The 12,903-nt window shown below is 42.6% G+C and overlaps 1 protein-coding gene across 6 annotated transcripts in view; it reads left to right on the forward strand.

Moving 5' to 3' along the window:
- Nucleotides 1-11,984, forward strand: part of LOC109469780 (non-neuronal cytoplasmic intermediate filament protein) — a 42,273-nt gene extending 30,289 nt beyond the window's left edge. For 4 of the 6 annotated variants that reach the window (XM_019768421.1, XM_019768423.1, XM_019768424.1 and 1 more), the window contains 9 exons: nt 219-254; nt 770-802; nt 1,070-1,102; nt 2,122-2,256; nt 8,396-8,571; nt 8,906-9,090; nt 9,390-9,529; nt 9,923-10,009; nt 10,245-11,984. In XM_019768421.1, the coding sequence (XP_019623980.1) occupies nt 219-254; nt 770-802; nt 1,070-1,102; nt 2,122-2,256; nt 8,396-8,571; nt 8,906-9,090; nt 9,390-9,529; nt 9,923-10,002 (818 nt within the window). In that variant the 3' untranslated portion in view covers nt 10,003-10,009; nt 10,245-11,984. The remainder of the gene's footprint in view (nt 1-218; nt 255-769; nt 803-1,069; nt 1,103-2,121; nt 2,257-8,395; nt 8,572-8,905; nt 9,091-9,389; nt 9,530-9,922; nt 10,010-10,244) is intronic. The other 2 variants (XM_019768422.1, XM_019768427.1) reach the window with 2 other exon arrangements.
- Nucleotides 11,985-12,903: the final 919 nt, after the last annotated feature.

Here is a 12,903-nt window from a genome sequence, read left to right on the forward strand (position 1 = left end):
AGTATGTGATTGAAATATATCTGTCATCACAAATTACTGCTTCGTGCTAGGGCTGAAGTATTGGGACCTGCGTTGACATTGGGTGCATAATACAGCCTTCAACACTGCTATTAGACGTTCTCTCTTGAGTTAAAGGGTTTTGCTCTTTGTTAGTGCAAAGAACACCTTGATAAACACCTAGGTACAAATATACATTCTATTGTTCCCTGCTCCCCAAGCGGAAAAAGATGACGACACAAAAGATGATGGAGATGGTAAGACTGACCCTATTATTTCGCTCTTGCTTAAAACATGTGCGAATGGATTTTCTTCTACGCCCTGGACGAAATTTTCGAAATACCTCGGGTGCTCTCCAATAATGTTTGCAAGAGCTGACCTAACTACCTATCTGAAAACGGTCATGGCCATTTTCCCAGCTAAATGGCAGGTAGCCATCTACGCTATCAATCTCATATACTAGTACTCGGATAAGTCACAGTTTGGCAATTGCAGCAGTTGCAATATCGCGCCAATAGCAGTAGCAATAGCTGTAGTAATAGGGCTTGCATTGCTAAGCTGCGGCAGTAGTTGTAGTGATCGTAGCAGTTAAGAAACAGCAAGCCTTTATTCTCCCAATACTTATTGATGAGTAGTTTTAGAGCAATTTTGGTTTGATGCCAATGCGTAAGCAGTTACAGGTAAAGGGAAAAATAAGACCAAACTCTCTGTATAAGGATCTGTCTAGTTATCATTTAGGAACTGCCTAAGTCTTCTTTTTTGTCCCCCTCAGACGACAAGGGTGAAGACAAAGTAGATGGTCACGGTAAGACCATGAACCCATCAATGCCCTATCGCTGTACCCGATTGAATGTCTGTACTAAATAAATCGCGAGTGGTGACAACCACTCCCTCAATGGCTATCAACGGATAAAGCACTTTGTGGGCCTCGAAAATGCACATAGAACCCGCATTTCCATACGTCCTTTTTAAACGTTAAATCAAAACTTGTTTGTGGGAACGATTTGTCTCGGCGGATCAAGCTGTGACATCTTTCCCATTTTTATGTCGAATTTTTCTTCATGCAACGTAGACGAGTCTGAAGAAGCCGATAAGGAAGATGAGGGTAAGACGTGTTATGATTAATGTCCTTCTCACAGACATGTGCTTCTTCACCCTGAGAAGCTTGGGTAGCTTCCCTTTAAGCAAAGGTGCCACTTTCTTTTAACTCATACTTTCCTTTGATACGGTTCTCTTCTGAGCCACTGTGCCACATGCATGATTCTTTCCACCCTGACCTTTCTCTGCAAGAGTGGACCAATCATGGCCAACAAGCTTCTTCCCATCCGTTAGCTGTCTTTGTTGACCCCTGTTTTGCTGCTTGACCTCTCTCCACAGAGAAAATATAGAAGAAAAGCATGGTATGTAATGCCAACGGGAACATAGCGTTTCTGTTGGCAACATATTGAAATATTGACTTACTTTCCCACTACCTTTGCTTTTCTGTACCATACCCAATGATATATTTATGCCACTTTTCCTTTTCAGTGCTTTTTAGAATACGGCTCCGGTTGCTTAGCACTACTGTACTCACGCATATGTTTATTATCTCTCTGGTTGAGACCACCGCTTCGTGTATTATTTTTTGAGCACAATAATTCTATCTAACATGGAAAAATGATGTGCCATAACCTGAAGAGGGGATATCGTTTTCGCGATTTCTGCTTCGCCTTACACAGAACTGCCCTTCTGACAGAAAACCACATTGCAATCAGCCACCCAGCAATGCGCTTCTGTACTGACTGCTGTTCTACAGTTTGACATGTGTGAATTCGCTTGGCCTGCACCGTATATCCATTTGAACTTGTGTTTGTACTTTTGTTGATTTTATATGTTTCTAATCAATAAAACATGGTTTTCTTAACGATATATCTCACACATAACCTTACTCTGTTATATTGATATGTTTATGTACACTTTTATGTTTGTATCTCTTCGAGGAGAACGTTTTTAAAAACGCTAGAGGAACAGACGTTCCTCAGAATTTCGACAGCAATTTCGATATTGAATGGACTATACAATGGCAAAAATGAACTTAAAGAGTTGGACTGAAAGTAAGACGAAATTGAACGCTTTTCGAAACAGGAAGAAGCTTGAAGGAGGTCGTTGACAGCCAGGAGAGATCGCCCGCCAAATCGTCGTCTGCTCCCCACGCCGCAGTCGTCACCAAGACCATCACAAAAACCATCGTTCAGTCCGTGCCCAAGCTCATTGGTGGAGGTAAGTGTGACGTAGTCATCACGTGATGTTGTTTCTCCTTGGTTTCTCTGTTGCTTAGATTTTTTTGTGTTTTAGCATGACAATAGTACGTGGATGGACCTGGTGTTCTTCAGGTAAGATTTGTCACTGTAATCCCCCAGTACAGATGACATCCCCGTTTCTTGAAGTTTTGTCCAAACCGACTTGCACGAGGAGGCCTAAAGGGTAGCAAACTGAGGAAAAAGTCTTCCCCTGGCTTTACTCCCTAGCCTTATTAGTATTCAGCATCCTAGTTAGGCTTGTAAAATCTGGCTTGTAAAATAATCACATTTCAGAGAATAGTAAATATTTACCCGAAGTCTTTGGAAATTTTCTAATAGTAGAACGTAAAGGCTAAAGGCTTTTAAAATGTACTTTGACCACAGTGACATCTACTGATGAAAAATGTAGGAAGGTCTGACGATTCCGTAATACTGTCTGACGTTCCTTCCGTTCATGTGAATTTGTATCGAGCGCACCACCTCTTTAGTATTATTCGGTGACTAATTTGTATTGGCATTCCTCGCTTCTAATTCAATACCTGGTGAAAGAATACCCCGGGATGAAAGTGTCAGAGATGATAATATGACACATACACATGACAGTCCAGGTTTGGAAATGTCGCGTGACCATGGGCTGTGTGGCCTCCAGTAAATGACTTAAATTGAAACAGAAAGATGCTACGTCTGCATTTCTGCCCTTCAAGTGACTTTGTACATAATTGATGGGTATTGAGTGTGTTTTCTGTTCTCAGCGGATTTAAGACGAGCAGATAAAGCCTACCGTAAACTGCTACCTACAGGTACATCTGTATCACCAAAATCCTGAGAAAAAGTCATCAGTCAAGCAGCAATAAAAGCCAGCATTAACATCCATCGTTAATCGTACATACTAGCATTATGATCACTATATGACTTCATATTGAAGTTTATAATATCATACACAAGGCAAGGGGGTTAACTTAACAAATTAAAAACTTGGGGCCAATTGTGAAGGCAGAGTTTGGGGGCAGTACGAGGACCAAAAGTACTAGTATAATGATGTACAAATTTGAGAGAGGGGTGGTCTTGCTTTAAGGGAAGTAAACCAACATCAGGCTCTCTTACAGTTGATAGATGCTGACAGATAGGTGGACAGGTAGACTCCAGCTCTACCGATAAATATTCAACATGATCTGTCACGTGACAGCTTATACTGCCAAGAAATGTCTCAAATCTGAAGTGCAGATAGGTCTTCAGATTAAATTCAGTGGTTACACTTAAAGATTGTCTTGAAATAGAGCATGCGGAATTAGGCATTTATCTTTTTCCAGAGCGTGCATGATGTTATGACATGAATACGGTCCACAACCAACTACACTCTCACATCACTAGCTAAACGGTCTCTGTCACCGCCAGACTACCCGGCTCCCTCCCAACAACCGCCGGGTCTCTTTACGATCCAACATGCAGCTTACCGGCCAACGTGCACGGGGAGTTTTAGGAATGGTGGGATGACGTGGGGAATGGCTGGATGTTGAGGTGATATTTGGGTGTTAGGGAGGGGAGGGAACCATGACTGGCCCCCTGCTCTGTAAAGTTGGCACCAACTCAGACTGGATTTCTGTCGTAACGTCACGTCCGCATGGTCCTCATGGGATCAGACCAAACCTGTCTAAATATTTGCCCTGTATGTGAATCACATCGATATTTCGGGAGGGAGGTTCTGGAAAATATTTATCTTGACTTGGCGTTTCGACTTCTACTTTGTGAGACCGCGTGGAACGCTATTGGTTCTGGAGGACGCGGAGGAATGTCGCCAAGGACGGAGTCGTGATGGTGTCGGGGCTGAAACATTGCGTCTGAAATAAGAGCATTTAATTTGTCTGGACCTTTCAAAGGGCGTTGTGTCTGTGAACCGTATTGAATTTTATTCCACAACAAATGCTCTTTTTACTTTTTCAAGCATAACGCCCTCAAAGAGAGAGAGAGGCTTTCATGATGGCAGCTATGTGTGTAATTGTAAGGGAGTACAGTAATCATCTTACGTAAATTTTTCATTAATCGAGCGCAAAGCATCCTGGGTATATTTAAGTCGGAGCTGGGTTTATGATTAAAATAAAGCTGTCTGGAGAGTTTATGACAAGGCGTAAATTCTTCTTGCAGATACTGGACATTTAACCACCGAAGTGTGAAAATAAAACGAACCCTTGGCATGGCGAACGTGTTTCTCGACCACATCCGGGAAGTTGAATTACGCGTGCTTTGGCCCGAGTCTGCGTGTAAAGTTTCCAGATTCAACAGACGCTTTCTAGGAAATGACTTCCAGATGTAGCATAGTCTTCAAAAACCAACACGCCATCCGGATGTTTAAAGTTTTATTTGGTCATGATGTTCCCCAAATTCGGCCATTCAGTACTTTCGCATTAAGCAAATTGAAGTACACGTTCAATGCCATACCTCGCTGAACCCATTACTGTAATGACCTCTCACAAAATTGTGTTCTGTCTGTTTGGGTCGCTGTGTACGTGACACATTAAAACAATGGCGACGGCAGGCTGGTACAAGTGGTGTTGCACCTAGCGCCTGGGGAGGAGTATAAAAATTGAACACCAGACGAAATCAAAAGGGCGTTTTCGTGACTTCAAACTTGGACGAATTACTGATTAAAAAGGCAGGACACTGCGGCTTACTGATATATCAGCCATGATTCCTGGCATAAATCCAATCAAAGAATTACTAACATGTCCACGGAATCTAACTCAGACGGATATACAGACGGTAAAACACACGCAAGGGGTTATCGACAAACCGTGAACTTCAATCGAAATTTGAAAAATGCTAATTGCTAATCCAATCATGGGTCTGTGATGCATGGGGTGTATTTTAGGGGAGTGTACGTAGATGTCTAGCGGGATGAAAGCAATTTTCCGCTCAAGTATTCGTTGTTTCTGGCAGAGTCATTCAGGGACAGGTTTAGACGCCATCCCCATATAAATAGACGCTTGCAACTTGGAACGCCAAGTTGGTTGTGAAAGATGTCATTTGAAGGGCATGTGAAAATACAAATATTATTTTAGATAGACCGCTGCTATGTCTTGCGCCAATTTTGCTAACGTACTTCTTGATAACATCAGCTCTATTTGAGAAGTGTTTCACCTACCCAAGCAGGTTTGACCTGTAATGGTTCTTAAAGTATGCTTAAAATCTGACACTCAACTATTGCAAAGTTGACATTTCTGTTATATTTCCTATGCCCAACGAAATTGTCGACGTGTAATACCCTGTATCTGTCGTGGAAAGGGGCCCGGCTAGAGGTGTCTTAGTCCTTGAGAGGGTTATTGGTGCAAACTGAAAGACCTCATGCTAGATATGCCATGTACGCTACTGTCATTTAGCTTCCATTATTATTCGACTGTCACAAATTGATAAGCTACTCTTATCGTTTGGGTAACCTCCATCCAACCCTGGAAATGTCGTTCACATCTGAGTTCCCGTCAGGCGGAAGGTTGCTCAGCCTTTCACGGTAAATCCTATATTTCCCAGTCTATTAGTACGTCAGGTTGGTGCACCATGGCACCAAAGTCACCTCACGTCTCTCTATAATCCTCCCTTATTCCGACCTATTTCTTGATGCCCTGCATTTGTACGTCGGCCCCTAAAAACCACTTAACCCATTTCCTTTCCCACCGTGAATTACTTAGTATTCTGGCAGAGACTTTCGCTGCCAGTGACAATGACGAATAGCGGTCTTGTGTGGAAAATCGTCCCTTGGAAATAGCCTAGGTGCCAGGCTGTTTCCAGGAACTAAAATTTCCTTTGGGGCGTGTTGATGCCTGGAACCTTGGAGCTGGTCAGGGTACGCCCTGGAAACAGTCTACAATGTAGTATCCAGCTGCGTGGCAGCACCAAGCTAACCTGGCCACCAGAGCTACAGTCTGGTTTTCCTCGGAGCTGTAAGCTGCTACCCCCGCCTGGCCACCTAAGCCCACCCGGGGATATTTTAAAACAATCAACAGCCCTGTTGCTAAGGGTCTCCATCATGGGTACTGAGACGAAATTTCCTCTGGAACTTGTAGGCCCTGTGTGTGAGGGCCCTGGCAACAGTCTAGATTCCAGGTTAGTGCTCAGCTCGCTGAACAAGCGCTGGGTACAGAATCTGAAGTCACCAGATCTATCTAACTACAAATCTCACGTTTGCTGCCCATTCGATTGGATAAGATTGGAGGCAGTTTACATGAATAGGCAATTATGACCTAATACCTCGCCATCTTGGATATCTGCTACGTATTCATGGAGGCTATTCCTCGGGCAGGTGGTTGTGCGAATTCGGCACCTCCTCGACCTGTTCAAAAGGGTTGGGCACAGGTGTTACATATGGGGGAGGGCGTTTTGAAAGAGGCAGTTGAAATTGAATTGCAAAAACAATTTGTTGCCCTGGGATACGATTTGTCCATGGTAATAAAAGCATTATCGGTTTCCTTTTTGCTATACTGCTCGGCATGTAAGTAGGGCTCTCGCCTCCTGTGGATTGCTAATCAGGTCATAAAGGGACTGTTATGTTTGTTGGGATGTAATTTAACAAAATGAGACCGCTTGATGGAGTGCAACACCACGTTTCGTACATCTGTATATATGCATGACCAAGAGGTCACTGAACTAAAGTAAGCTGCCAGTGCCCTTCACGCCGCCATATTGGTCCTGCCCGACAAAAGTAGACTGTAGGACATGCACGTTTTGACAGGGGTGACCCAGAATGGCGTCTAACGTCCCCTGTCTGTGATGCTGCATAGTTGTCAGTCCTCCCATCTGTCGGACCACGCCCACCATCTGCCTGGCATGCCGGCAGTCAGCTCTGGCCACGTACATCCAGAATTTCGATTCCCAAAATTGACCACAGGGATTGGCGGGTTGCGCTGCGTGCCAAAACCTTCTGCCGCATTGCACCACAAGTTTCGGCCGTAAAATATCCAGGCGGAATGGTGAGAAATGGGAGAGTGCTCGGGTCACGTGAAGAACTCGGAGGATATCGAGCGCCCATGCTTAGGGTGATGACAAGGTCATGCCTTCTGTGACCTCTCCAAGGGTTCCTCCATGACCCCATTACAAACGTACGGACCCTGATATATTGACATGTAAGCCCAAATCAGCTCCAGCGCACTCCCAGTTCCCCGTCCCAGAACCGGTCACGTATGTGGATCTAAATAGCGATCGATCCCAGTAAGTCTTTATCTGAAACGAGACATGATGTGTGACTGCCATTTTATTTCCTTTAGAAGGATCACAGGGGCCACTGGCCCCCGCTGGATGGTGCGGTACTGCTAAAACGCGTATTTGACATAGATTTTTAGCATAGCTTAGATGTAATCGATGAGGACTTTTAGAACAACAGTTCCTATTTGTACCATCACCGAGGACGTACTAAATACAGCACTGATAAATTACAACTCATCAAAATTTTCTGGGGTAAAAGGGGAGGAAATCTCACCCAAACAAGATTATGTTTTTATCAATAATTTTCTACCCTTTCCTGTGTGAATCCGTCTCCATTTTACCCCCATTTGTTTGTCGTATATGTTTATTTCATCCCATCGTCCATCCACCATACTGTGCACATACTAAGGCCACATGGTATAATGACGCACCGTGCGGGATTAAACTGACCTGCATGTGTATGTCTGTTGCCCTCCTCAGATACTTTTTTCGTGCATGATTGTTAAAAGCTTAAACAACATAACGTCGTCTTTACCGTCGTATTAAAAGACGATTAAGTATATAGTCAAGCTTTGAATATAATTGCAGAGTCTTGTCTTGAAAAGTATTTAAAAAATTCCAGGTAGCTTCCTTATGATTAGTGACTATGGATCATCTCAGAAGTCACAAGAATTTGAATACTTACTTGTCTAGTATTCTCTGTATAGAGATACATATTTTTTTTCTGTATGTGAATGTAGTGTGGATTTCATAATCTATCTACAGATTTTGTTCGAGGTATTTCAACATACATTGTATTGGAGTGCAGTGAAATACCATTTCCCTATTTTTCAGGACAAGACGCTGTCACAAGAATGCGTAAATTACAGTAGACATTTTTATACGCTATTGCTGACGTATTCTGCTATACTCCCCATGCCTGTACCCAGGATGGACACTACTGTTCAAGGCCGTGTCAGAGACCGGTGGACCCGTGTTCTCTCACTGGGAGACCGAGGGCAAGACCAACGAGCCCACGGGCGAGCCCGTGCGGCTGGATGTTGCCGATCCCTACCGTTACAAGAGCAGTATCATCGACAACTGGGAACAATACAGTATACAGGAGGTAACTCTTAGTTTGACTTCATGAAAGATTAAATAGGAAAAGACAAGAGCACAGGATGTGTCTACAACCTTCAAAAACAGGATGATTTATGTTTAAACGTCTTCCTACCACTATTGTTGTTCCATGAAGTTCATGATCGTGTTATTGGTCTTCATGATATTTCTTTCAAATGAATGAAATGAAATGAATGAAAAAGTTATTGTGAAGAGATTAGCTTCAAAACAAAATTAGAAAAAACAGAGCAAGATTGTGGGACACGGGAACCCAAGAGACAAAGATACATGTTGCCTGACCGTCGGTTAAACTGCATGGATTTTGTTTCTCTGTACAACAGGTCAAGGTGGTGCTGTACAAGGATAACGAGGAGGTGCTGGTCCTGCGCTTTGACGCCGAGGGAACCAACAAGTCCGACTGGTACAGCCAGGACCGTCTCATCGAGTCTCCCTTCATCGATCTCTCTCCAGACAAGAAGGCCAACGGCTTCTCCTTCCAGGGACAGAGAGACGGCAAGATCGCCAGGTAAGATCCGTGATCACCTCGGTACCGGGAGTGTTACTGCCCGCCGAGGTCTACCAGTGTGCTCTGGGGAATTTTTTACGTGGTGGGGTTCAGTTACTTCACGTGTCTATAATGATAAAGGTAGACTGTCAGAATTCAAGTAGATAACGCCAACTATAGCTGGACTGATACAACTCCCGGTGTTCATCACAAGCATGGATGATCGTATTAAGTCCATTTACTGAATAGTGCCCCTCATGCAGACCATTTTTCGTATCTGGAAATTAAAACTACACCCTTTTAATATCCCCTTGTACCAGGACCATGTTCATCGATGGCGGTGTAGACCATGGGTGGTTCGTAGTCATCGACAAGCCAGACAACGCGCCTTGGGCCAAGAAGGCAGCTGTTCCCCACTTCCTGTATTCCACAACTGACCAGTGCGTCAACTGGAACGATGGTGAGTACCAAACAAAACCAAAGCCTACATAGAATTTCTGCGAAAGCATTTCAGCACCAAGGACAGAGCAGCATAAATGGTCGTTGGGTTCAGAAGTAGCATTGCTAATCCTCTACTACATAGTATATTGTATTGGGCGCTTCTTTAATCTCTCCAGAGATTTAGAACAGTCTATTGTGTCCACACCTTGGGGCAGGGACTGCTGTAGACAGGAGAAAGTGTTGATGCTGGTGTGGCTACAACTATGCGTTTTCTACTATTTCAATATATTTACTATTCTTAAGAATGGAATTTACTGCTCGAAGCTGATCACTGAGTATCAGGAAATAAATTTCCCAATCTGAAATTGTTTCAGTTGTCATTTTTTTAATCTTCTAATTTTCTCTTTTCCAGCTCCAAACGTCGGGCAGGCTGACGTTTTGGCAATCTTTGCTCTCGGATTCGGCGCAAATGACGAAGAAGAGGAAGATTAGAAACCAAGTAAGTAGTCCTGAAAGTAGCTTATAAGTTATATCACTATAAGAATATTGATATGCATCTATTTTACTGTTCGCCCTGCTCTCAACCAAGGGGGGATTACACACAATAATCATGGGAGCAAATCCATTTGTAAATTGTGCATGTGATCTGGATATATATTCATGAATTGAACAATAAGCAACAGTACTATATCTAAAAACCGTGTGACGATGAAACATGAATATTTTTTTTTCAGAATTGCAGTATTCACTTCAGAGATGCCACATGGGGGGATTGGAACCACAGCGACTGTAAAGGATTCAAGGCATGGGCTTCACAAAGTTGCCAACAACAACAACGAAACTAAACATACTGACACACAGCCATGACGACTCAAAGCAGCTTGAAATTATACAAAAGCAGCCATCACAAAGGTGATTCAGAGATTATCTATGGGAGGGAAACCGCCTTGTCATAAGGAAATATTTCCAACAAACTCCTCACATAGTTGATTACTGCGTACAAAACAGCGTAGACAACGTTTAGTTTAGGAGACCAAATGGTGTAACTGTAACTCATGAGCCACACATGGGCGACCTGTTAGAGACAAGTTGGACTTATTTCCTACAAAAGCCTGAAAGGATGGAATTTCAACGGGGATATAAAGAAATAACGACTGTTAACATCTTTACACGGGTCATGGTTGAAACTAAAGTTTACAGGACTGTGAAATATGACCAGAAACTGACCTGACCACCTCTGCTAGCTTCCGATGCTCTGCTTATACTCGCTTGATCTCTGTGCATGAGTAGTAGGTAGGTGGGCTACAAAGTCGGCATTTCAAAAACTTTGTCATTATTCATGTTGAGATTCTATATTAATATCGGAGGATAGGAGGGTGGCCATGAAGAGAAGGCAAGTGAGACATTACGTGCGAAGGTTGTGTAGAGATGTAGCTTTTTAAGCAGAAGGAGAACGATTTGTAAACATGAGACAATGAGAAATAACAACAAGGCGGATTTCCTCCTGTATAGTTTCTTGGCATTACATCAACACAGAATGCTTGCTGATATTATAATACCTATGACAAAGAAAGTAGTCAGTGCTTTTAATAGACTCCACACAAGTGCAAGACAAATTTCTATGCTGTAGAGCAAATTTAGCGACTCTTGCTGCAAAGAAACCGCTGATGTAGAGTGTCAGGTAAAAGAATCTCTGAATCATAATAGGACAGGGACTCACTGTTAAAGAAACTCTTCCAAAGTGAGAGAACTTTCAGGTGCAGCTGCTTTCAAGTGTGGTGCTGGTTACGTAAATACCAACAACATTAAGAGAAAAAGTCAACTAGACTTCACTGCCTTATAAAATGTATGCTCATTTTCCTTGGCGAGTCCTGTTAGTCCTGCGGTATCTGGCACGAGTGGATTTCTTTTGTTGTGCCTTTTTCAAGTAGCATGCTAGAACTCCTACCCTAAGACTTGGGGGAGCAAGTGACAAATAAATGAATACCTGTGTAATAAATAAAAGGAATTGTGATTATGGCAATTAGTAGCTTTTCTGCGTACTGGAGTCAATCAAATGTTGTAGCTCTGTAGTAATGTTTATCATTAGACGATAGAAGTAACAAAATAACTAACGTTTTCATTGAGACTCGAAACTAACGATTAGCTTGCACAGTGCCGTTCGGTTATATTTGCAAGGTGATAGCCTCTACCTGCCTGTCATATCTAATGTAGATTCGCTGCTCGCTGCATTGCCAATTTGGGCTACCTACCTGGCAAGTATAGCAGGGGGTACTGCAAGCTAGAATTCCTATCATTGACAGTACTATAATTCATCTTCACTGCAATGGGTCCAGATCGCAATGAATGAAAGGATATAATAATACCAAGAATAACAATCTATTGCAAACGACATTCAAAGAATGTTCCAATTTACTCAGATCTCTATGTGCAGTGTCTCGGTGAAAATAAACGTGTCGTACTGGATAACAACACCCCACATTGTCCTTGCGGTTTTGTGTTTGTGTCGTGTCACTTTTTGTGTGTGAGGCACTTTCAGCGTAGGACACTGCTAGACTAGCACTGGGCATCACTGTGTATGCATGTTTGTGTTGATATGTTATGTCCCTGTGTGTAAGTGTGCATTCTTGTGGACAAATGTGTGTATGTATATGTGTGTGTGTGTGTGTGTGTGTGTGTGTGTGTGCGTGTGTGTGTGCTCTTTGTGGATAAAAAGTCAGGAACAGGATCGCGATATACTAGTACCAAAGACGTGTCAAATTCCACGTTCTTATGGTCTTGTGCAAAGGTCTAAGAGTAATATTATAATAGTGTAAACCCATCAAGCCAAATAACCCTAAAAATTCCTACACAACCTTTGAAGCAGACCTGGCAACATAACAAGATTAAAACATCCAACATCAAGGGAGACTTATGTGAAAGAGGCAAGCATTTAAAAGTCCACAAAGAATTTGAAAACTAAAGGCAACGAGCATATGCATCCATAAATTACAGCAAAATCAAAGATGGAGATCAATCTGCATTTCTGGTGTAATCTCTCGTTTATTCACTGATCCCTTGTAACTCATTTATCTACGTACAAACCCATCCCTCCTACCCACAATCATACATGGTTGTCTTCAACTTTCCTGCTTCTTGCATTATAACATAAGATGCTTCAATGTGTGACTGACAGAAATGACAACAGGCCATGTTTCTGAACTAACGTTTGTAACTTAATGTCAACTGTTCAAGTATAAACCAACACTATATAAGTGACACACTATACAATCTGAGAGAAAGCTTTAGTTCACAAAATAGGATCTATTGATTAAAAGATGGTGAGGTCCTCAATGACACAACATGCATTAATAAATAAAAATGTCTCCACCACTGAGGCATTACAACAAAAAG

The sequence above is a fragment of the Branchiostoma belcheri genome, unplaced genomic scaffold (assembly GCF_001625305.1).
Source record: "Branchiostoma belcheri isolate BF01 breed outbred unplaced genomic scaffold, Haploidv18h27 scaffold21, whole genome shotgun sequence".
NCBI lineage: Eukaryota > Metazoa > Chordata > Leptocardii > Amphioxiformes > Branchiostomatidae > Branchiostoma > Branchiostoma belcheri.